We start from the raw sequence: 25269 nt of genomic DNA, 5'->3' as shown, positions 1-25269 counted from the left end.
AAGAGCACAATTAAAAAAAACAAAAAAAAAAAAAAAAAAATTGGATTCAATAACAAAACATTTATTCAAGCTTCACATTTACATCATCGTTCAACCCAGGCCAGAAAATCTTGTAATGTACAAAAAAATAAAGACACTTGCTGAGGCATACTGGTAGACATTCATCAGTAATGACAAAATTGATTTATCAGATGGCAAATATTTAATTTATTTTTCCCTGCAGTGTCTTTAAATGTAATGTGTGAATTAGGCTTATATGCTCCTTAATCTATACACATCATGTTAATCAATAATGTTAAAGTATAATAAAAAACATCAGTTTCTGCAGATCCTATACTCTCTCAGTTGCCAGTTTATTAGATGACAGAGGTACCTTTATGTTATTCATGTAGAGCGTCACAATCTCCAAAATGATCCACAGGTGAAACAGCTTCAACAAAATCTAAATTGTCATAATAATCTGCGCGATTATTCGTTCAGATAGAATTTGTTGCAGGAAACCAGTTTTAGCTAGATACACCTAATAAAGTGGCAACAAAGGGCATTTTCCATTTTTTTTGCCCCCACTCATGTGGCAGGCATGTTAAGAGCTACTGGCACACGTGGTGAGTTGATCACTTGTGAAATTTCTTGCTGGGATCCTTAGCATGATCCAGCAAGAGTTGGCATGGAGTGAAGTGATTTCCATAGACTGCTTCATACGCCCTCATTTTATCCACCAGTTTGTCAGCACCAAAGCTGTCCACAAAACGGAAAGGTCCTGAAAGGGGTAAAGTCTTAGATTAGAAACATAATCCACTACTGACACTTGCAATTTCACATGAAACATAGACAAGAAAGGGACTCTTTAAAAGGACATAATGCTTTTCCAATGACGAGGGCGTAAACTGAGCAATAAACTGCTCAGCTGACAATGACTATGGTTAAACTCTGACCTCCGAGGAAGGGAGGGAATCCCAGCCCAAACACAGCACCAATGTCTCCCTCCAATGGGTTGCTCAATATACCCTCCTGCAAACACATCAGGGCCTCGTTGACGAATCGAGAAACAAGCCTGTACTGTACGTCAGAGTCTGATGAGCTGCAAAAACAATGGTTAGACTGTTAAATTTGAACATTAGTGAAGTGTGGTACATTAAAAGCTCTCTCTTTCGTTTTGCCTGTGTTAAAAAAAAAAAAAAAAAAAGAGAGAGAGAGATGAAATGAACTCTTATGAGTAAAAAGTGGAAAGATGTCAGTGTTCACTTAAACTGGACAAAGTGAAGAGTAAAACTTAAAACTGCTGCACGGTTAGTTCTGTAGGTGTTCAGTGTCATCTTACACAGCAGGATTTGGCGTTATCCTGTACTTCTCAAGGATGTCTCCGATATCTGGGTTGACATCTTTGACTTTGAGCCCTGGCTGGTACACATAACAACCCTTTCCTGATTTGCGGCCTTGAAGGGGAAATATAAGCAAGGATTAAATAATCATAAAACACATATCTGCATTAAATATTACTGCACATCATCCAAATGATGAACTGATGCTTAAAAGTGAGCACCCATACCCTTAAATCCCATGTCCACCATCGTCTTCAAAACCTCCACATTTCCGCCACCGAAGCGAGAGCCAAAAGCTTTCCCGAGATCCTCTGCCACATGAGCAGCTACGTCAATACCAACTTCATCAGCCAGTGTGGCAGCACCCACAGGGAACCCGAAGCTTGTGGTGAGTGCATCTAACTTCTTCGGGTCAACACCTTCCTGTAAGTGCACAACAGATAAATTATTACTGCACATAATCTGAGAATAAAAGCAAACCTTAAGTTGCGTATACGCTTCGTTCAAGTGAGCTGACTCTGACCATTTGAGTAGATGATAAATAGAGTATTCGCAGCTGCAGTCTGTACTGTAATACAACCAACCTGAAGTACTCGAACAGCTTCAGCCAACATTGGAGCCAAACACCTTGTTGTGTAGAATCCAGGTCCATCCTGTAATGACATTTGTCAGATGTCTTTGGTACAGTAGACATGCATCCACACACGAATCTTGGTGGTGATCACATCATTGTTGGTTTCAATGTGAATATTGAAATAATGACCAAAAATGTTCTAGGTATTCATGGGTTAGTACACGACACAAGACTGACCCCAACTACGATGATGACTTTGCCCTGCTTCAGGCCAACAGCCACAGCAGAGGCTGTGGTGTCCTTTGAGGTCTTATCAGTGGTTATAATCTCAAGGAGCTGCATTTTGTCCACGGGAGAGAAGTAGTGCATTCCAATCACCTGAGGGTACAGACACAATATTCAGCAAGGTTGTGTCTTTTAATTAAGAGTGACTTACAAGGCTCCAAAGTACACACCTTGTCTGGTCTCTTACTGGCAGCAGCAATGTCTTTGATGGGGAGAGCGGATGTATTGCTGGCGAAAATGCAGTGAGGAGGGGTCACCTGCAAAAAGGTGTCTGTTAGCTCACAGTTGAGCTATGAAGCTATAGTGAATATATTATTTGTATCAAGGAAGATTCCTCTGTCACACTTACAGCCTCCACCTCCTTCAGGACTGCATGCTTGATGTTCATGTCTTCAAACACAGCTTCGATGACCATGTCGGCCTTTTCAAAGCCACTGTAATCCAGCTGGCCGGTCAAGTTGGACAGTATGGTGTCTCTCTGAAATGACGTGATGCTCTTCTTTTTGGTCTTGTCGTTGAGCCTTGTTGGGAAGGCAACTCAAAATTATTTATCAGTTTGAGGTTTTTAACATTAATTCATAATGGCACAATCCGAATGCACACCCACTCAAATCTGCAGCAAGGGTCTGGACATTTTCACTGACAAAATTTAAAGCCGTCTGTTGTCTTTTGCACATGATGAATGGATTTTCCACCTGTTTGCAGTTCTATCTCCACCTATGTATGGTGTCTAGTGTGCAAAGTTAATTTCAGGACCAATAAAGTACCAAAGAGAGCAACTCTTTGGTACTTCTTCTGGCAAAATTTAGGTACTTAACCTGTTGTAAATAAGATTTTCTATGAGCAGAATAACTATAATTTTAACTATAACTAAAAATTATAGTTAGATAACCCACCCTTTGTAAACCTGCTGTTGTCCTCTGGCCAGTCCAGCCTCAGTGGTGTCCTTCAGGACTGTGTGCACACCTTTGTCCACAGTCACCTGGGCGATACCTGCTCCCATCAGACCTGCTCCCAAAATGGCAAGAGTTCTAGTGGTAAACAATAGACAGACAATTTATCCACCACTTAAGAAAGAAATAATGAATAATGAAGAACAAGAACATTGATCTGTCCTTAACGCCAAAGATACAAAATAGGAGTACAAGATCTTGATTTGTGCCAGCGGGAATCAGAAATCATCATCAAATTTAACAATGATCGAACAAACTGAAAGGTCAAGTTCAAGATGCTAAGCTCTGGATGTGACAGTGATACTTACTTTACTTCTCTTTCAGGAGTTCCAAAGCGGTTCTTCTTACAAGCAACTTGGCCGTGGTAGAGACCGATCAGGGCTGCTGATTCTGAGGTTCTCGCCAACTGACCAAAATTCTGTGATAAACATGGAAATTGGTGATTTCCATTGGTGAAATTGGTAAATAACCAATATCTTAATGACTCAGGGTGACAAACCTTACCTGAGACTCTGCTAAGTATCCAGCAACAGGGCCCTGCTCCACTCCAGTCTTGACACACTGGGGTATAAAGATAAAAAAATAAATAAATAAAAAAAATTAACATTTCAAGACATGTTAAATACAAGACCAAACCTAAAGAAAAAAGAATGATTGATAAATTATAGAAAAATAATTTCTTAAAACCATCATAGTCCCTGTCAGTTTTTCAAATACAGCTAGAAATTATTGCAGAGAAGACGCTTTTACTTACTTCGATGATTTTTAAAGGTGCTGGATAAAGGCCCTTGCTCATCTTCATAACTTTACCGTGGACAGTTTTGTAAATTTGATTTCGGACAAACCCGAAGCTCATAACATAGTCTTGAATTTCTGCAGAGAAAGAAAGCAAATGTACCCTTTTAAAATTCATAGTGCAATAAATTCAATTGACAGCACAGAGTCATTAAATGCAGCACCAACTTACTCTGCATCGTGCCCTTCTCTTTTCGGAGGGGGATAGTCTTGTTGACGATTCCTTTGGCATATTGGATGGCAACTTCCTCAAGGTACTCTATTGTTCTTTCCTCTGGACTCTTCAGGCCAGGTCCTAAAATACAAGCAGCAATGATATTTTTTAACTTAAATAGTGATTACAACAGTGGTAATAGTTAAAAACTACCAATTTAAGAGACTAAGTGATTTTTAACTATATGCAAGTCAAGATTCATTTTACCTAGAGGGTCTACAAGTTGGTCTACAAGTCCCATCTTCTTGGCTTTATCTGCTCTGATGTTTCTTCCTGTTAGCATCATGTCAAACGCACTGGGTAGACCAACCTAAAGGTAATAAAACAAATCATGTGTAAACAATTGTATTATAAATATCAAGAGTGCTGCGCTGTGTATACTTCTTAAAAAGTCTACTAACCTTTTTGGGGAGTCTCTGAGTACCACCAGCTCCAGGTAAAAGACCCAGCATAACTTCTGGAGTACCAAGAACTGTTTTCTTGTTCTTTGTTGCAATTCTGTATTGGCAGGCAATGGCAAACTGAAAGAAAAAGAAATTATTTTACATCAAAATAGTATGAATAAAAAAATTCCCACATCATTGAATTTATAGTTGATTGCTGAAACAGCTCTAAATCTAGTTACCTCTAGGCCTCCTCCTAAGCAAGAGCCATTGATAGCAGCAACAATGGGCTTTGGAGATTTTTCAATCAGCTCAAACATCTTCTGCCCCTCCTGAGAAAGTTTGGTGACCTCTTCTACACTGTTGCAGGCCTGGATCATACTGGAACAAATTAAACAAACAACATGACAAACCACTTGAGCATTTCATTCAGAGACAATGGAAGAGCTTGGTGTTAATGGTGCGTAAAATACTATAATCAGTTTATTATAGTATAAAATAAGTCACATTGCAAGTCTAGAGAGCTGCACATATTTCCAAATAGGCTGTGCTTACTTAATATCAGCTCCCGCAATGAAGCATCCTGGCTTTGAAGAGATGAGAACAGCACTTTGAACAGCATTGTTGGCCCAAACTTCGTTCATTACTTCTGACATCTCCTGCTGCATTTTAACTGACAGCGTGTTGACCTGAAGAAGAGGTAGAGATCATTAGGTTCACATTTTATCCTCGGAGGGAAAACTGTCAGACTGCGTTTTTTTAAATGAAATCCCACCTTGGAATTAGGGTCATTGATCCGCACAACAGCAACATCGCCCTTGACTTCATAGTTCACATGGGTACGGGCTAAAAATAAAGGGGAAGATAATGTGCAGTGGAAAAATAACTGTGAGGGTGACTTTTTTTTGAATGTATTTATTTATTTTTACAAACATATACTTTCATTTATATAAAGAACAGTTAATTTTTAGATAAGATGAACCAGTATTAAACATATTCTATGTGAATGTGTGCTGATTTTTATTTTTTATTACCCAGCATGGCAGGGGCTACTGAGAAGGTGCGAAAGTTCGTGCCTAGAAAAAAAAAAGAAAAAGAAATAAAAACATAATTCCAGCTCATGTCTAAAAAGCATCATACGCTTTAAAAACTGTATGTTGGCACACATGTAGGCGAGACGTGTACACCATATGATCTCAGAGAAGCCTTCCTGTGTAATCCCGTTAACACGACCCTTCACCTAGATACCCCGCCTACCACAGACACACTTTGGCCATCACAATGACGAATGAATGGCCCAAGTCCTGAAAGCACTTTATAAACACTCGAAACCTTGTGCAAAGTGCAATGATGTGGTCATTAGAGTTAAAGCAAGAAGTCTGTTTTATTTTATACTTTTATTTTTAAAGCCACCTCTCTCTCTCTTCTTCTGCAAACTTAACTTAGGGGACGCGTAGAAACCAGCGCGCTAACTAGCATAGATGGGAAGTTTGCATTTAAGTTTAAAACGAAACGCACAATTGATTGTAGTTCACGAGGAGCCTTTAATGAGAGTTATCCCTGAGATATATGTTGGCTGAACAAACAGAGCAACCTTGATTTATGATGCACTTCGCACATTTCTGCATGCTATTCTTCTCGGCTAACAGCTACTCTAATGAGCTAATGGGCAGTTGGCATACACGGTAGTTTCAGTCTCAGTCTCCATTGGGGTGTTATTAATACTTTAAATAGCAAACTCTTGCAGTTTGTACCTGTTAAGAGAGCATATCTCCTTGATGTCAATCGGGAAAGAACACCAAGGGCTCGAACACCAGCCATCTTGGGAGCGGAGGTCAGTCAGTCAGTGGCTGTGTGAAGTCAAGCTAACTAGCTCCAGGGCTATCATTAGCGAGAGCGCAAGGCGTGTCACTCTGCGCTACTTCCTGAAAACGACCGCTCGGACCGGACGCTGATTGGTCTGGGCGACAGAGCTCACATTCTATTGGCTGACTCTGAGAAACTCGTCGCTCATTGGACGTTAAAGGACTACGACCATACTTCATATCTCGACCACTTCTTTAACAGTGAAACGAAAACAAAACAAAACAAAAATAATACTGCATGCCATTAAAGGTGATTTTATATATATATATATATATTTAACTATGTCCCGAGAAATTGTCATTAAAATGCTTATTTCAGAATTTTTTCGGGCTGAGCGCGATCCCAGACTTTTACCACAAGGCGGAGGCAGAAATCCGATTTCAAATTTGAAATGAAAGCATAGTAACTCATTTTGTAGTTAAATACCATTCACATTTAATCAAAACAGGATTATTTGACTCCTGCTTGTCTGACTTTGCACTGGTTTCTAGGTGTTGGAAAGAGTAAGGTAGATTCATAGAAAGTATAATAAAAATTTAAAAAGGTAAGCCATTCTTTGGATCCTTTGGTAAGAGTGAATTCTAACTTTAAGATGATAACAACAAAAATATATATATTTTTAACATTACATAGCCATTTCGTGACATTGTTTTCATTAGTGTTTCTTTTATCTCAAAAATGGAACAGAGAAGAGAATTTCTCTCAAAACCTTGTGTACCTTTTCACATCAAATTGTCATTGCATCACACAGAAGGAATCTTTACTGCTTATGATTTCCTAGCAGCTCAACCAAGAGATTACTTACCCCCCCAAAAAAGTGAACTAAAATTTGAGTTGTCGTATAAACATATGTATAAATTTTCCATAGATTTATTTATTTACTTATTTCGTTATTTGCTGTTTAAAACTATGAGCACCTGGATCTTGATCCAGCACCAACTGACAGCTGAGTGACCTATATCCTTTAATGATTGTAGTACAAAGCTGACACCCTGTGTACAATTTGGAGAACTACATAACACAGACTTCTCTATATAAGAAATCCAACAAATTTACTTATACATGGGGTGCACTATAGTTGATCAAATTGTGCGTGTCCATGAAGGACTTTCAGAATATTTTCAATGGTTTACTGTGCTCCATCACTGTTGTAAAGAATGACCAACATGCACCTTCATACATAGACAGGCGTTCTCATGTTCTTATTATTACTGATGCAGGACTGTGTTGTGCATCTTTGAAACAGCACCGCATGCATGATTGTATGTTTCGTCCGTTGAATGTTGTCCTTTAAACTATTACTATAAACTACTATTATATTAAAATATTTTCAGAAATGCAGTGGAGTAAATCATATAATTAGCCTGTCAAAACTACTGGAGTATTTAAAGAAACATGAAATGAAACTCTCACAAGTGAGTAGTGAAATACAGCACCTCAGTGGAGTAGCCTTGCACCACTATACTAATGCCACTTTAAACAAAACGAATCAAAACAAAACGCACTTGTTTCCCCTTCCTCTTGTGCATGTACTTTAATGTTTACTGCTCTGACTTTTGACTTCACGTTGTACGAGTGACATTTGAATGCAGCACTAGTCCTTTGAAGGAGGCGGGACTGTGTGTCGCTTGCCGCAAAATTGTCCAATCAGAGATCAGATTTCCACATAGCAACGCCAATCAGCGAAGAGGGACTGCCCTGGTTGCGAAGGTAGTGGTAGTTGTGGTGTGCTGGAAGAAGCAAGTGTTTCCTCTGGGCTGGCAGGCTGGCTGGCTGCCGGGGCTCATATCCACATTCATACCAAATATCTCTCAAGTTTGGCGCATTACCAGCACACGTTTCGTCCTCCTGCTGTGTGTTTTAGTTTACCGGATGTTGCCGTTGCAAACCAGCCGGCGGGGGGGACGCTAACCTCGTCCGAAGAATACATATTTGAAGCACACAATTACGATGCCATCCCCGATGGAGGGATCTTCCAGAGAAGGTGACCTGTTTACTGTGAAACACGAACTGAAAAACGGTGAGTCAGCGTCGGGCTGGACGAAGTGCTAATGCTGAAGGTTGTGTATTTATTTATTTGGCGTTTATCTTTTTGTTAAGACACGTGTCGGTGGTGGTGGTGGTGGGGGGGGGGGGCGGGGGACGTTAGCTCGGTAGCCCCTGAGGAGCAACTGTCACCGTCAATGGGCGTTCATAATGAGCGCTAACATGAACGTTACTCCGGTCCAAAGATGGCAGAGGGAGGCTTACGTTAGCCGGCTTGTCCTCATTACTTGTAACGTTACTGCTAACTCACGCAAACTGTTACCTAACCATTTCACTTACGAAAGCTAACTACTGCTTAATAACCGTGGTCATCGCAGGTAATAACATTAGCTTAAGCCAGTGGTTAATGTGTTACTGGGCAAAAATAAAATTAAATAAAGAAATCAATCAATCAGTCAGACCATCGGGAAGAGATTTTGGCTAAGTTTATGCCACTGTCAGTGCATCAACTCAGGATTAATCACTCTCTGAGCTGGTTATTGGGTTGATTTGTTAGCGATAACTGCTAACTTCTCCTTAGCCAAGGAAGAGCACACAACTGCAGTGCTGTCAAGTCAGAAATCAACAACACCCTCCTCCCTGCAAAAAAAACAAAAAACAAAAACACAACAACTAATGTTTCCCAGATTTCAATGTGCACACAACACGGAGGTGTGCCTCAACTGTTCGCCCGTGTATTAGTGACAGACCGGTAAACGTGTTCGTCTCTTGGCTATCCCTGTTAACTTCACAGAGATCTCAATACACAATATTACAGAGCGATTGCCATTGTAGGGTGAGACTGTGGTGGTTGTGCTGAATTTTTTTTTGCTTTTGCTGGAAGCAGTTTACCAAAGGATTTTATACTCGCAAGTTGTGTTTACATACAACAGCAGTATCTCAATACACGACTTTCAACAGAGGTTGTGTTTGAGAAGGGTGGGGAGTCTTTCTGATTTAACGCAGGGGGCTATTGAATGGAGTTGGACACTGCTTCAGCTGTAACTGGTTTATAATAACATGGTGCTACTGTTCAGGCTGCAACATGACTGCTGCACCCCATTCCCTGCCCTAAATATGCAGTCTTTCTAGTTGCCACTGATACTCATACTTGCATGTTAAATTTTACACAGCTTTCCAGCTGCTTTATCAACCTCCCCTTCTTTTGACCTTGCAGTTGTACTTGACCCAGCGGCGACAACATAGCATGTAAAAATATCAAGCCCATTCAAACCATATCTGCTTTAAACATGCTTTGTTCAAATCATCCTGCAAGACACCAAGGATTTTTGTTTGCAAAAGTGAAATAAATGTTGTTAAGTGAATGGATATTGCTATAGTTTTCTTACTCACCTGAGTAATCTAAGACATGGCTATGTCAATGGTCTACACAATAAAGTGAGAACAGCGAGTGCTTTATTGACAGTGTGGTAATAAGTTACAGTCTTTAATTTTAATGAAAGATTGTGTAAGAATATGCATTTTCAACTCCTGTAAACTTGTCTAGCAGTAAGGTATCATCTAGTTTGACACCTCTGTCAGTCTATTAATACACTGAAATCAAACTTGGCCTTGGTTGGGTGAGCTTGACAGGGGTGTTATGCAACCTGAACTTCTGAGACTAAATATGAAGGACAGTGTTGTTTGAAACGCGGTATGCATTTGAATTGGCTAATATTTACAGCAATTTTTTTCTCCCGCATGTAACAGGAGACCCATGCATGGATGAAATCAGCCGCTTTAATTGCTCAGTAGCCTATTTCCAGAGTGTGAGACAGAAGGAATGCGTTCACTACAATGGCTATGCATGTCTAAGATCGTGCTATGCTCATTCAGCTGAAATGGAACATCATGACTGAGAAAGGCACAAGAAGTCAGTGACAGTGTTTGTTTAATTCTCCAAAGAATTTTGATAAAAATCATAACCTTTTACTGATTAATATAACATGTTTGCTTGCAGTTGGATTGGATATTTTCTTACACTACTGCATTTATGAATATAGGAATGAGAGCCAAGATGAGTACATTTTTGTTTACATGAAAGCACATGTTCTCTGAAGTATTGCCTGCTCTATGCAACTAGTGTGCTGGTGTTGACCATGTATTCCATTTAACTGCTCAGACCATCTTAACTGCCTCAGTGTCGTAAATCGCTCATCCTAATGTTTAAAGCTCTGCCTGAGAGCCTCTTTGGCTCAGAAGACTGTTTACATTATTAATGGGTAGAAAACTACAATGTGATGTAATGCACCTTATGGTGGCCATGCAATGCCTACATCTGTTGGAAATAATAGTTAAAAACAGGTGATCTTATTCAAATGTCTTTTCAACATTAAAGACTAAACAGCGAGAACGTTTTTATGGATTTTCTCTAGAGGTAAATGGTTTTATTGTTCAAATCAGCTCATTAGCTTGGTAGTTAACCTTTTATCTTTCAAGAACAGCTGGAGCACAAACTTTTTTAAATGTCGGCATCAGCAATGTGTATCTCCTCAGATCTTGATTGTCTCTGTTTTACTACATAGTATTTCACCATTATTAGCAGATGGCTTCTAAGTAGTGTTGATTCTCCAGTGAGTTGTCGAATGCAGCAACAGTTATAGTTGGTGGGAGATTTATAATGCAACTGCCAACACTAGTGCAGTGAAAAACATGGTCAGTGCTGTCTGTGCAGTAAATTGAAACATACATTTTATCACGTCCCAGATTTGCCTCAGGTGGTCAGTCAGTGGTAAAATACCTGATGTGGAACAGGGACTTTTCTAGATCCAGTTACTCACTGATATGAAATGGTTTTGCACAGATGTAAAATATATTTGTCCTTCTAGTCCATAAGTGCAACCTGCTGATGTATTATTTTTGTGAGATCTAGTTAAAGTATCTGTGTATTTTGTCATTCAAGCCTCTTCTGTCATGTTATATGAACTGAGTAATGAATAGCATAATTTTCTTTATTTGTACTCTGACCTCAGCCAACCTGACGGGCCATGTAGAGAGGGTGGGCATTGAAAACTTTGAGCTGTTAAAGGTTCTGGGTACAGGAGGTGAGTAAAACTATCTTTCTCTGTTGAACAGAACATGACATTCACACTTCTGGCACATTGTATTGTTTTTGTTGTTGTTTTTTTTTTAGAATGATAAAAGCTTGCTGCCAGTCATTTATGTTAAATACTTGGCTTTTATCTCTGTCTTTCTAATCACCAGCATACGGCAAAGTTTTCCTAGTGAGGAAAGTGAGTGGCCATGATGCAGGAAAGCTGTATGCCATGAAGGTTTTGAAGAAAGCCACAATTGTACAAAAGGCAAAGACTGCTGAACACACACGAACGGAGCGGCAAGTGCTCGAGCACATCCGCCAGTCTCCATTCCTCGTCACACTTCATTATGCCTTCCAGACAGATACCAAGCTGCACCTCATTCTCGGTGAGAATATTTTTATCATTTACACGTTATGATGTTTATATCAGTCAACTAAACAGTTATTGATTTTCTGAATCCAGCTCCGGGAATAGAGTTCAAGGTGTTTAAGAATCTCCCAAAACAGCCATTTGAAAAGCAAACCATTTATTATTATTTTATATTTTGCCATTTTTTACGACAGATTATGTAAATGGTGGAGAGCTCTTCACACATTTGGTGCAAAGGGTGCGATTTAAGGAGCAAGAAGTAGCCCTATACAGTGGAGAGATTGTGTTGGCACTGGAGCATCTACACAAGGTAACACACAAAGGTCAACACAATGAGAATGTCTTGTCTATTCAGAAGGTTATCTATTGCTGTTTACGGATTTCATCTTTAACATGCCATTGCTCTGTCATTTCTGGCTGCAGCTTGGAATTGTCTATCGGGACCTGAAACTTGAGAATATTCTATTGGATTCACATGGTCATATAGTTCTCACAGATTTTGGCCTCAGTAAGGAGTTTGATCAGGTACTGTATATCTCATGACAATTTGTTAAAACTTTAAAATCCATAAACTCATCTGGAAAGAATGCCTGAGTTCTTATTAGTCATAATAATAACATTAAGGAAACATAAATCTTTTATATTTTCTAGGCCTCCCTGAAATGCCATGAAACTATAAAGAAAACCTTCTGTCTTGAAACCAAAACGCTTGCAGGCATTTTACAACATGCACAGACTGATATGCTCTGTATTGTGTCATATTTGTCTTTTAAATCTGTCTATCTATGTCTTAACGTATGTGTTTCTTAACAGGTGGAAAGGGCTTTCTCTGTCTGTGGCACCATTGAATACATGGCTCCAGAGATTGTTGAGGGAGGAGAGTCTGGACACGACAAGGTGATTTGTAGTTTTATGTTTTATGCTGTCATCTCTTCGATCCAATCAAGCAACCCACGCCTCCTCTTCTGTTTCCCTCTTCAGTGCTGTTCCTCTTTCATTCTGTTAAGTCTAAGTCACGGGTGGGTGGTTTCATTCCAGGCAGTGGACTGGTGGAGCCTCGGGGTGCTAATGTACGAGCTTTTGACTGGCGGCTCACCCTTCACAGTTGATGGAGATGAGAACTCGCACACAGATATTGCCAAGTATGGATTTTCCCTCATTATCACCAGCCCGTGTTAAGACATCTCTCAGTTTGAATCGCTCTACAAGTACTAACCATGTCTGTCTCACATGTAACAGGAGGATTTCAAAGAAGGATCCTCCTTTCCCCAAAGATATGGGACCACTGGCCAAAGACCTCATCCAGCGACTCCTCATCAAAGATCCAAAGAAGAGATTAGGCTCAGGGCCTAATGGAGCAGAGAATGTAAAGAAACATGCCCTTTACCAGGTGGATCTCATTGCATGTCTCAAATATTTGACAATGTTTAGAAAAACTCAGTAGCATAGTGGGCTGTAATTCTCTATGATAACACTGCTTTGAGTAAGGAGCTTTTAAAAAATTAGGTGTTTGGTGTAAACTATCTTTATAAGGACTGGCACAGACCTGAAAAACATTTTTCTTTTTATAAACTCTTTTTAGAAAATCAACTGGGAGGACTTGGCAGCTAAGAAAGTACCTGCTCCGTTCAAGCCAGTGATTCGGGATGAGCTGGACGTCAGCAATTTTGCAGACGAATTCACAGAAATGGACCCCACCTACTCCCCCGCAGCTCTGCCTCAGAACTGTGACCGCATCTTCCAGGTGGGAGAGAAGGAAGGGATGTGAGAAATCAGATTTTGTTGTTGTTTTGTTGTGACTCATTGCGTAGTTGTCTACAGACAGGGATATGACTTTGTGCTTCTTACAGGTCATTGCACAGGACAACACTGATACCTGCATCTGTTTGGTGCTGATGTTTGTCTGGGCTTTGGTTACAGGCAGAGTGAAATGTTGACACGGATGAAAAATTGCATTATACATTATCCACTTTTTGTCTGTGACTATATTTGACATACTCCACAGCAATTGAAGTAATCAAGTGAAGTTTTGAATGTCCTCAAAAGGTTGCTGTAAGTCAACATGAGTCTGTCTGTGTGCATTGGTATTCAAATTAACTAAAGAGTCTTTTATCGAAGTAATTGCTGCCATATGCAGCTCTTATTGAAGTAACAGATGTGAATGACTATTTTTGATGTAGCTTTGAACCATAATATGGCCCACAACTCCATGCCAGCTGATGGCTGTCTGATGTATTGCATGAAATTTCAACTCTGATTGCCTTCTGGATCCTTGAGCTCGGTAGATCAATAGATCCATTAACGGGCTTCTCTCATGGAATAAAAGGTTACACTTTGAGAGCATCGCCACGTCTGTCTCAGTTACGCCTTCAGTCTTTGATTGCCAACTTCATCTTGGCTTTTTTCGCTCTCAGCTGCCATTCACATAGTCTGAAATTTTGTGGTCTTTATAATTTGCAAGCCTAGCAATCTCTGAGATAACGACAGCAATCCCAATTTTAAACCGTGCTCTTGCTCCCCTACAGCGCTGCACAAAACAAAATTAAAATTGCATTAAGAGTGCCAAGATGTAATTTCACAGCAGGGCAATCAAATATTCAAGCCCGGCAATTTAGGGCATCTCATTCATTCAGCATCCATCCTTCCGTCCATCCGTGGCTGTCACTACATACCACACAGCTGTGTGTGTGTGTCGTTGAAAAAGGGAGAGAGAAATTAATGCCAGCTCAAAGCTCTGGGCTTCTCACAGCTGGAATTATGCAGGCGGTGCTTCACAATGGCAGGTCTAACAATAGGAACAGCTGGACAGCCGCTGTCACTCCAAAAATTAACTGAATTGGGCTCATTGTGGAACTGACAGGCTGGTTTGGCATAAAGGCATTTGAATAACAACTGACAACTGTATACATCCATTTTAAGTTACACAGAAAATAGATAACTACATAAAACACATAAAAAGCCTGTAAATGTCTGACATAAAAGTGTTTCAGACGTTCTAGACTTTCTTTCTCCTTTTCCTGTGTACATATATTCCAGCCCTTGCTTTATGTCTGTAAACATGAAGAGTTTATGTGTATCTCTGTGCAGGGCTACTCTTTCATGGCCCCCTCCATCCTGTTCAAAAGGAATGTGGTGATGGATGACACTGTTCAGCTGTGTGGGGGCTCTGAGAGGCCGGGATCTGCTGCGGTGGCCCGCAGCGCCATGATGAAGGTAAGATAAATGGACTTGGATCCCCTTGCACAAACACACTTACGCTAATGGCTGCTGTCACAGACAGATTCGTTTTTTCCTTCCTCTCCATTCCACTAGATATTTTTTCTATTACCATTTCACTGTACTATTTTGCCACACTCTTGTTGAAATTTCAACCTGATAATTTATTTCACAAATCCACTTGTGCACTGTATCTGTACAACACAATGCTTTTGAAAAGATAGCGGTGCATTGCCTTTTCTGCACTCACTTCATTTCAAACTTTGTCATCAACATCCTTTGTACCAGCTGCTGTAGAAATTTTCTGATGATGTAAGTGATATTAAGTAGGGCTGTTTCACAAGCTCAACTGTGGTCAAGATTTGTTATCTCACTTGTGTGTATGACAGGGGGTTGTTCACAGTCATCATAAAGCTAATTAATCTAGCTGAAATATTTACCAAGGTGTAATTTAGCTTGCATGTAAAAGTGGGCATCAACTACTTATATCATGTAATACTTAAACACTTAATAGAGGGGATGTTTCAGCTGAGTATTCAGACAAAAAAAGGTGCTCAGAATTTCAATAAAGCTTCAGCTCACTGTGCATTATAGGTTCTTATAACATTTCTGTTACATACAGCAAGCCACTTTAAATCATTCTTGTCTTGTTCATTGGTAATTTTCAAGATCCCAGGTTACATCTGGAAAATCTAGATTTGTTTATATGTGCATTTACTATTTCCTTGTTTCTCTTTTGGAATTCAAACAGGACTCACCTTTCTATATGAGTTATGAGATGGATTTGAAGGACAGCGCTTTGGGAGAAGGAAGTTTCTCGATCTGTAGACGGTGCACACACAAGAAGACTGGTCAGAAATATGCAGTCAAAATTGTCAGCAAGAGGTACAAGCTTTTTCAGTCTACTTGCTTGGTTGTGTTTGTCATCATAGCTCATTCTGGCTCTCTGTGATGTTTAGAGTTTCACTGGATACCCCAGACAGTCACCCTGCTCCTCTCCATGGCTACATGAACTCTAAACATTTTTATTTTTTTATTTTTTTTTACAAAGTGTTAGAAATGTACTCTATACCTCTATATAATTTGCACTTGAATTTATTTGAGGTTAGCAGATGTTGGTTAATACACTTCTGTCCCGCAACCTGGGCTGTTTTTATTTGCATCTGCTGCAGAATCAGCTTTGATCATGTGTGTTGACTGCCGTCCTCTACCACACTCCTACACATCCTTGCATGTTTGCCACCAAATATTATGGCTCCTATCGGCCGGACAATCATCCTGACACAAACACACGTTTCTCAAGTCCAAATGGAGATGTTAGGAAAGTAAATCACACTTTGCCTAAAAAAATCATGCATTAGTTATACTTTCTCCATGTCTGGGTCAAAAAGCTGTGGGGTTACAGAGCAAAACGGCTTTTAAAAATTTATAGCAATGTCTCTGAAACAATGTGGGAAACAGCCAAGTTAAAGAAAATGGCAATCCCTCACAGCCAATTTTATTATGAAAGAATGATCTTGTACTAACATCATACTAAAAGTAGAATGTTTATGGGTGATTGATGCATGGGCTGGTGACACTTTCTTCTCTACTTACGTATTTTTTCTGAAGCCTGCTTTTCGCATTGTATTGAGTAGTATCTGATGCATTTCAGTTTGGACCAAATGCCAATTGAAATCTCTGTGGGAGGAAAAGAAACAGTCTATAACAGTTTTCTCTCTTTGTGGTTGTGTTTGCTACAGGATGGAAGCACAGACGCAGAGGGAAATAGCAGCCCTAAAGCTGTGTGATGGCCATCCTAACATTGTCAAGTTACATGAAATTTACCATGACCAGGTAAGGTTCAACACAGCGGTTACAATTGCCACCATAAATTCTGTTTTGCATCTCTCTGGTGCCAGTGGGGACTGCGGCCTTATTAAGTCCTGGAACTGGAACAAGGCAGATTAATGAGGATGCTGGACACCCTCAAGGTCTTTTTTCTATCGCTTCATGTAGCGTCCCATAAACATCTATGTGTGTTCTCAATATCTCACACCATGTGTATTTTTAAACTGCAGCTGTACAAACACCCATTTTGTACTACTGAATAAAAACAACCTAGTTTCACTTATGTTGCTTTTTGAGTTGCACACTCAACCCCAAACTAAAAGTGCATGTGTTCCAGATGTAACTTACCGTGGTTATTGGGAAGGTGTGTCTGACTGTGTAGAGGTTCATTAGGCCCAGCTCTTCAAGCCAAGGAGCACCACTTTAGTCCTGATGAGCTCAGTGGGGTTATTACTTTATCTCAGAGGCCTGTGACCCAGATCAAAGCGGCGCTACCTCCCCTCGCCTCAACCAAGTGTTGCCTTTGTTCCCTAGACCCAGCACTAATGAGAAACTCTCCCCCGCTGCCTAGACACATTATTCACTTCCCACTTTATTCGGCTCCTCTCACTTTTACTCAATGCCATTGTGGTTTGATCTTATCCCCATGAGAGTGATGGGGAAGTAAAGCTGTTTTTGCTTTACTTATTATGCAACAAAATAAAAATTCCTAGCCCATGTTTCACATGTTAATGTTACTCTTTTCATCTTGCAATTCAGACTGAAAGCAAGATTGATGATATATTGGTTAAATCAAACAATATTTGCATAATTGCAAATCGTGCAGGAATGTTTGCATTTACTGTGCTTTTTCAGAGCAAGTCAAAGAATGAAGGAATGAATTAATGAGAAGTTGAAGAGAAATGTGAATGTATTCTGTATTTATGTTTGCTGTAGCTGCACACTTACCTGGTTCTGGAGTTGCTTGGTGGAGGTGAACTGTTGGAGAGGATCCGCAGAAAGCAACATTTCAGCGAAACGGAGGCCAGCCGCATCATGCGAAAACTGGTGTCCGCTGTCAGTCACATGCATGACGTAGGAGTGGTGCACAGGGACCTTAAACCGGAGGTACTGGAATTATACTGAGAAAGTACATATTCTTTTTAATGTCTGAACACAGTGTGACTTTGTGACGAATACAGATAGACTGGATCATATGCTTTTGAAAGAGAATTACTGTGTTTTTCTGAACTTTGTATGATCTGTCATGTCGCTGTGACTCTGCAATCTTCTCCAAAACAAGAGTAAAATTGTTTCATCCTAACATGGGTCAAAAGTACCTGGTCAGACAAGTCTTGATGTCCAATTTTGTAAGCTCTTGACTGCACCAGTTTTGCGTGGCAGAAAGAAATGATTGCTGTCCGTGTCTCGAATTGCTTCGCAGAACCTGCTCTTCACGGATGAGAGTGAGAACTCTGAGATAAAAATCATAGACTTTGGGTTTGCTCGCCTGAAACCACCAGACAATCAGCTCCTGAAGACTCCCTGCTTCACCCTGCAGTACGCTGCACCAGAGATACTCAAATACGATGGCTACGATGAGTCCTGTGACCTGTGGAGTCTGGGGGTCATTCTGGTGAGTGGCTGTGGGATGACAGAGCTGTTCTCAGGTTAAAACAAAATATTGTAAGCTGAACTCTTGCAGAAACATAATTATTCAACTCAAAAGTTATTCTGAGGGGAAAGAAACATATAATAAAAATGAGCGTATATTATCTTATATCTATATTATATTATCTACCAAAATCTGCAGACATTTAAGCAAGGAGAGTCGGATAAATGTTTTGGTAAAAAATATATATAGAATATATAGAACATATAATAGTCAAGGGAAATTATTCAGCTTATTTTAATCCTTGAACCCAGTAAAGAGAATGTTTACAGCACACGATGTAATATTTGACCTGATGAGGAGAAAAGTTGTAGGATTGTAAGAAAGAACTAAACATCTACTTTGATGGTGCTGGTGCCTCTCACAGGCTCTAAAATGGACTAAATAACAGATCATTGATTAGCCCTATTCAGGAACATCCTTATTCCTCACTATGTGATCTTAAGACACTTTAGGCTGTCACTTTTCACAATGCCCCAGGAAAGTGACCTGATTATACGAATTTATGATTTATAAAAGTCTTTTCAAAATCCACAGCTCCAAGCTCCACTTTAAAGTTGTTTTTCATAATGCTTTTTAAATGAAGCATCTCTAAAGCCTAATTCATGTGTAATCACAACCTCCATACACTGCAGATTTGTTGATGTTATCCAGTTTATGGGTTAAACATTTAGCGATTGGCCATTCTGATGAAGCAATCAGCTGTTATTTTAAGAAATTTTGGTTGAGTGATAATATTTGTGTGCATGCGCACACATATGAATGTATGTCCTGGTTAATCTGTTTTGCATGATATTCATCTCCTCAGGATCCTGTGGCGAGCTGACACAGTTAAAGATTCGCCACCAGCCCCGGCACTCTCTGCTGGTTAAGGCTGTGCTCATATGAGCCGTTGCTTCCCGGTAGCGGAAATGTCATTCTAATTCAACCTTTCTCAGTGTAGAGGAGGAAATTTAAAAGGAGAGGTAGAAAGGAGGAGGAGGAGAGGGTACGAGGTGGGGGTGGAGAGCTGAGGGAGAGAGATTTCTGTAGATGGCCAGTCATCCGTACCAAGCCTGGTCTCGCTAGTGCTTGCACCGTCGCCCCCTGGGGGGATTTGTGAGTAGTGTGCCTCATACAGCTTTGATGAAATGGCTACTGACAAGCTGTGTGCACAATGCCCTGCAAGCAAAGTGTGCTGAGACCGAGAGGGAGGGAGCAAGATCGGGGCGCAGCGCATCCTCCACTGCCAAAAGGGCTGTTCCAAACCATTGTCATTTTAATGAGAAATGTGAGGGTAGAGGCAAGCAGGCCAAGGTGAGAGTATCCTGTTCATTCAGCCGAGCACTGAGCACACACTGCTCCTCTGTTTCAGTGCTGGTTTAACCACCGCCAACAACATGCAGCATGACAATGGAGAAATGTGGACAGTCGTGATATGTCAAGAGCTCTTTTAAAAACATTACTTTAACAGTAGATGCGTTTTAACACAACTACCTACTTACTTCCCCTGTTCATTCCAGGAAACGTGATATCAACAGTATGAGCAAGTCACATTTTCTGCACCACACAAACCACACATTCCCACTGTAAGTATGTTCCTGCTGTAGTGATAGACTGTGTGGTTTTGATTTGTTTTCAGTACACCATGCTGTCTGGCCAGGTGCCTTTTCAGTGTCAGGAGAAGAGCCTGACCCACACCAGTGCTGAGGAAATCATGAAGAAAATCAAACAGGGGGACTTCTCATTCTCAGGAGAAGCCTGGAGAAACGTATCTCAGCAGGCTAAGGACCTGATACAAGGTGAGGATTAAGACGGTGAAACAATTCAAATCCCATGTTTGAAGTTTTGTTTTTTGAATGCAACCAGTGGGACAGACCGGATGAGCAATTGTGTTTTAATTTTCATTTGGATTACAGCATGAACCTTTAACTTAGTAGCTCACAGAGGCTGAACTACCTGAAGAGGAAAGCACAAGCTCTGTTGCTCACTTGTGGCTCACCTTTGAATTACCGTATTAAAAGACCACGAAAGCTAATTATCTGTGTCTCGTTCCTGCAGAGCTGCTGACAGTGGATCCAAACAAGAGGATTAAAATGTGTGGCCTCCGTTACAATGCCTGGCTTCAGGACGACAGCCAGCTGTCCTCAAACCCACTCATGACCCCGGACATTCTCGGCTCCTCCACTGCCTCTGTCCACACTTACGTCAAAGCCACCTTCAATGTAAGAAATGATGTTCTTAGGTGTCAGTCAGGCTTTCTAGTTCTTTTTCTGGCAATGATGAGGTTTTTAGTCGCATGCTTAGTATTATATGATTTTAAATTGATGATTATGATAGTTTTTGGCCATTATTTTAAGATATGAGCCAGAAAAAAAAGAGTTTTAGGAGATAATAGCAGACATGTTTCTATATTTAGGAAATTGTATGCACCGAAGTCTATAAATATAAAATAAATGTAGTCTATAAATCAAGAAAAATTGATAATGAAAGGAGCTGTATACTGTATACTGTATACTACTTATATACCCCCCCCCCCCCTTTTTTCTTGGTCCCAGGCGTTTAACAAATGTAAGCGGGAGGGTTTCCGCCTGCAGACGGTGGACAAGGCGCCACTAGCCAAGAGGAGGAAGATGAAAAAGACAAGTACCAGCACAGAGACCCGCAGCAGTTCCAGTGAAAGCACTCATTCCTCGTCCTCCTCCTCCCAGTCTCAGGAGAAGACTTTTCCAGAGGGCGACACCAACCCGCGGCCCTCCAACAGCACTCCTCTCACCACTCCCGTCAACACCCCTGTGACCCAGGGAACAGACTCTGAGATACAACCAGCGCATCCAGCCTTTAACTTCTCAGAAGGACTGTGAGATAACGAGAGGAACAAGGAGATTCAAAGAAGCTTGATGAGCAGCAGCAATTCTCCGCAGAAACAGCCCTCTTCCCTTTCCCTCTATCCTTGGCAACTCTCGCCTTCGGCTCATTGCATGGACGTCTGCACGTCTCCAAAACAAGCATGCAGCAGGAGCAGCAGCCCTCACCTCAGTATGAATCAATTAATCAATCATCACTAGCAATAGCTTATACCTTTCTTTTTCTTTCACTTTCACACTCAGACTGTATGAATCAGGGACTGGACCAGGAAGAAGTTGCCACTGGTGTCCAAAACAAAAAGGGCTGCCCTACTGCCGCAGGTCCAGACAGACAATGGAAAGACAATTTCACGCTCATATTCAGATCACAGATCTGTCTGCTCCATTTTCCTGTCTTTGTCAATGCCTCCAGAGGTTTTAAAGGGAAAGTCATAGTGTTTACACCATGGGCGCATATAAAGTACTTTTACACCATGGAGAGAAGAAATGCAGTGAGCTGCAGCATAACCTAACATGGGTCCACTTCTCTTTTCTGGGAAGTCTCTGCAAGATGGAGCAGGGTATTTATATGTGAATTTTACAGACTGAAATGTATTTATGATAAGCTATATTATTAACTTATTTATGGTTCAGACGCACCTGGGAAGAAATAATGGATAGGGTGTCTTTAAAAAAGATATTTTGTGTATGTGTGTATGTTATTTCCCTATCAGCTCAAAAGACTGTTTCAATGTAATCAAATAGTTGTTCATATCTATTTGTAATTTTCAGACATTAATGCTTCTAGTCAGTTCTTGAGACACAGTTATGTAGACATTGTAAGATTATTATAGATGAGAAGAGATGAACTTCATTTGCCATTGGTTATGGTTGTAAAACAGTTTAATGTTATGTTACAGACTTTTGAAATAATTTATGGAGCCTAGTGGAATCTGGGATACAATCTGCGTCCAGTGTTCACAAAAAAAAAAAAAAAAAGCCAGTGTCCTTAGATATAAGGATTAAAGAAGCAAAAGTGTACACATCTTTTTGTAGAAGAAACCAAATGTGGATTTAGTGTGTTCAGCCAAATCTGTGGTTTTATTGTCGTGTGGGGAATACTGCTGCTTAAGGGGATGTGACCCTACAAAAAGAGCTATATTTAGACTTATTTTTGCCTCTAATATGGGAGTATGACTGCTTCAAGACTCAGCACCGCTGCCGTTCCACATGGGTCTGATCTTTAAGGCAGTATTCAGCCCAGCAGTGGATTTGCCTTGTGTGGTTGAAGGCTTAATTGTCTGATTATCATGACGACCAGTTGGATTGAGCTGAATTTTCTATTTGGAAAATACTGATCAGCCTAGTGCAAGGTGAACGCGTCAAGAAGTTTTGAGGTTTAGTATTCTGAGGTCCACGATGCCAAAGGGCAGCTTTGAGTGGCCTCCTCTTCAGATTAAATCTGAAAGAGTGATTCCGAAAAGGAACGTGTGCCAAAAAGAGAAAAAATGCAGTAAAATGAAGCGAGGGTCAGAGGTGAGCCAGTGAGTTTACGAATGGTGATACAAAAGGATATTTTATGGCAATATAGAACAAAAAGTTGCCCCTTTAGTCATTGCCCTAAGTCTTAAAACTATTTGAGGTCAGATACCCTTTATGAAAACATGTTTTTGAGCACGGACCTAAAAAATAGAAAAGAAAAAAAACACTGCTTTTATTTTCATCAAATGTCCCTTGCTCTGTACTTACTGCATGACTGAAATGTTGATCTTTGCACTGTGTGACAGCTCTCACTTTGAGGCAGATATCCGGTTAGTACTAAGTCCCCAGTGCATGATGTGAACTGAAACATCAGCCTTTTTTTTTTTTTTTTTTTTTATAAGGTTCTTATTTGACTTATTGTGAGTTCTCACATATTTATAAAATATCCTCGATTTAATTCGGGACTCTTTGAAGTGTGATGGATGTAAACACCAAATCTCCCTTTTACAACAGCCTGAATATTCTAATGCCCCGTGTTACAATAACATGCTGTGTTTATTGTTTTTGTGAGTATGTGTTAGTCTGTATAACATGGTTATAATTCAACTGCTGTGTTTTTTGTCGTACAGAGTTATTCGTCATAAGTTCGTGAAGCTGCCTAGAACCAGTTTCTCCTGCTCAGTTAGGCTACAAATACTTAGTCGGACTAGTCTGTGCATTAAAACACACCCTGTCATCTTCTTATATTTTAATGCACTCTGAATCTGTACCAAAGCATTGACTTCGAGGTAGCTGCTCTAAGCTGCATGAGATATTTCCTTTCATGCAAATATGCAACAAAACGCTTCATATGTCACCGTAGTGTCTGTTTGTTTTGTCCAATTGGTGAAATTATGTAGATGTGTCTTATCGCAGATTGTTTTGGAACTGTGCTTCTTTAGAGATTCTACAAGATCTATAATATCCGTCTCCAGCACATTATCACGTTTAAAACTATGCATTTCTTCACTCTTGTGTTGCTTTTGCCATTTAAGAAAAAATATATCTAATAGTTTCAAACATAGCACTTAGAGGGGTGTGACGCAATGTTCAGTACTTTTACTCCAGTGATATTAGGCACGGTAGAAATAGCAACGTATGATCTGTTGACCGTTTTGAAACAATTGAATTCTTGGAGCTAAACACTACAAAGCTCTCGTCCAACTTAGTTTGCATGAGTTCCCCGTTGCTGCCTCATTAAGCCTCTTTCCTTTTGTTTGGTTGTATTAATAGCTCGAGTGGAGAAAGAGGAAAGAGAGTGTCCTATATTGAGCTCCCCTCTGGGAGCCAGGCTCTATTAGCTGCCGTGCTGCAGAGCTGTTTGTTCCAAAGAAAATACCGTACTCCATTCACTGCCTCAGTGGGACCCGACTCACTTTCTTTGTAGGGAAAATACCAGCGTTTCGCAAGAAAGGATTGGTTTAGTACCAGCGTCCCTCTGGGCTGATTTTTCAAACATGCCACTTTTAAGGACAGAGGAAGGGAGATCAGTTTTGATCTGAGTTCTGTCGTCTTTGATAGACTTTTCTGTGTTGCTTCGCTTGAAGTTTGCTGTCGGCCCTCCAGTGCTTCCTGTTTTTTAAAGTTGAAAGCACCCCTGTTGACGAGCTGAACCTTTCTACCTTTTCGCAGCAGTAATTAGAGGGCATGTAGTGTGAACTGTCTTGTATAAATCAGTGGCCGCTGTTGTATTTATTAGCCTAATAGGGTGCAATGCTCCTGTTTGTGCTTCAGTGTGTGCTTAAGGACACACATGTGGTTGCCAAAGCTGAAAGCGATGTTTTGCAAGTAAAAACGAAGCCAGTGAGTTGGTTTACGTCGTCGTGTCTGAAGGTGATTTTGAACAGATGAAGCTGACGTCGGCCTTTAACGTACGGGCTAACATGGAGCTGTCTGTGGTGCTGAAAGAGCCCACCCTCCGGTGGTGCTGCAGAAGGCAGCAGGGCAATGATCATATCATTAATCAACCAAGTCCAGCCAAATCATAAATTAATCATTAATCAGCCAAGAGTTTTACATGTTTGACATAAAATGCTTAGGAGGAAAACAAATCATGTCATAAACAAACCTGCTAGCCGGAGCCTGAACTTTAGCAGTTGCATGTCTTCTTTGAAAGAGATCCATTTTATATGTATATATGAGCAAAAAAAAAAAAAAAAAAAAAAGAAAAACCATAAAGATGATGGAAAGCCACTACTTTAAAGGGTTATTTCACTTAAATTTCAAAATGCACAAAAAGTGCCACCATTTCTGAGAAGAGATATTGCATATATATATATATATAATCTCAATGGTGTGGCCACTAAGAAAGTTCCATCTCCCCTAATATTCTGGACTGGTAGCAGAAATTTCTTAGATTTTTATGTCACAACTTTTTACCAAAAAAAGGAGAAGCAAGTAAA

The 25269-nt window shown here is 40.3% G+C and overlaps 2 protein-coding genes across 7 annotated transcripts; one reads left to right on the top strand and one right to left on the bottom strand.

The window, feature by feature from the left end:
- Nucleotides 1-45: 45 nt before the first annotated feature.
- Nucleotides 46-6408, bottom strand: hadhab (hydroxyacyl-CoA dehydrogenase trifunctional multienzyme complex subunit alpha b). 2 transcript variants are annotated; one of them, XM_029493795.1, is made up of 20 exons: nt 6281-6408; nt 5561-5602; nt 5302-5372; nt 5082-5215; nt 4769-4907; nt 4545-4664; nt 4351-4453; nt 4102-4224; nt 3889-4007; nt 3639-3695; nt 3443-3552; nt 3078-3212; nt 2531-2702; nt 2352-2438; nt 2134-2274; nt 1907-1975; nt 1550-1745; nt 1322-1436; nt 936-1081; nt 46-760 (listed from the first exon to the last, which is right to left on the bottom strand). In XM_029493795.1, the coding sequence occupies exons 1-20, from the start codon at nt 6345-6347 to the stop codon at nt 615-617; spliced, it is 2292 nt and encodes a 763-aa protein (XP_029349655.1). In that variant the 5' UTR covers nt 6348-6408; the 3' UTR covers nt 46-614. The 2 variants fall into 2 exon arrangements, with proteins under 2 accessions (XP_029349655.1, XP_029349656.1); XM_029493796.1 differs by lacking the exons at nt 5561-5602; nt 6281-6408 and having other exon boundaries at nt 5302-5390.
- A 1742-nt stretch (nt 6409-8150) lies between these two features.
- rps6ka5 (ribosomal protein S6 kinase, polypeptide 5) lies at nt 8151-25039 on the top strand. 5 transcript variants are annotated; one of them, XM_029493282.1, is made up of 17 exons: nt 8151-8412; nt 11390-11461; nt 11622-11840; nt 12019-12134; nt 12248-12349; nt 12638-12721; nt 12863-12966; nt 13064-13214; nt 13407-13568; nt 14912-15037; nt 15792-15925; nt 16783-16876; nt 17807-17977; nt 18294-18485; nt 20164-20302; nt 20562-20725; nt 21059-25039. In XM_029493282.1, the coding sequence occupies exons 1-17, from the start codon at nt 8343-8345 to the stop codon at nt 21362-21364; spliced, it is 2406 nt and encodes an 801-aa protein (XP_029349142.1). In that variant the 5' UTR covers nt 8151-8342; the 3' UTR covers nt 21365-25039. The 5 variants fall into 5 exon arrangements, with proteins under 5 accessions (XP_029349142.1, XP_029349141.1, XP_029349144.1 ...); XM_029493281.1 differs by having other exon boundaries at nt 20143-20302; XM_029493284.1 differs by lacking the exon at nt 12248-12349 and having other exon boundaries at nt 20143-20302.
- Nucleotides 25040-25269: the final 230 nt, after the last annotated feature.

The sequence above is a fragment of the Echeneis naucrates genome, chromosome 22 (assembly GCF_900963305.1).
Source record: "Echeneis naucrates chromosome 22, fEcheNa1.1, whole genome shotgun sequence".
Taxonomy (NCBI): domain Eukaryota; kingdom Metazoa; phylum Chordata; class Actinopteri; order Carangiformes; family Echeneidae; genus Echeneis; species Echeneis naucrates.
This window is presented reverse-complemented; position numbering and strand designations above follow the sequence as displayed.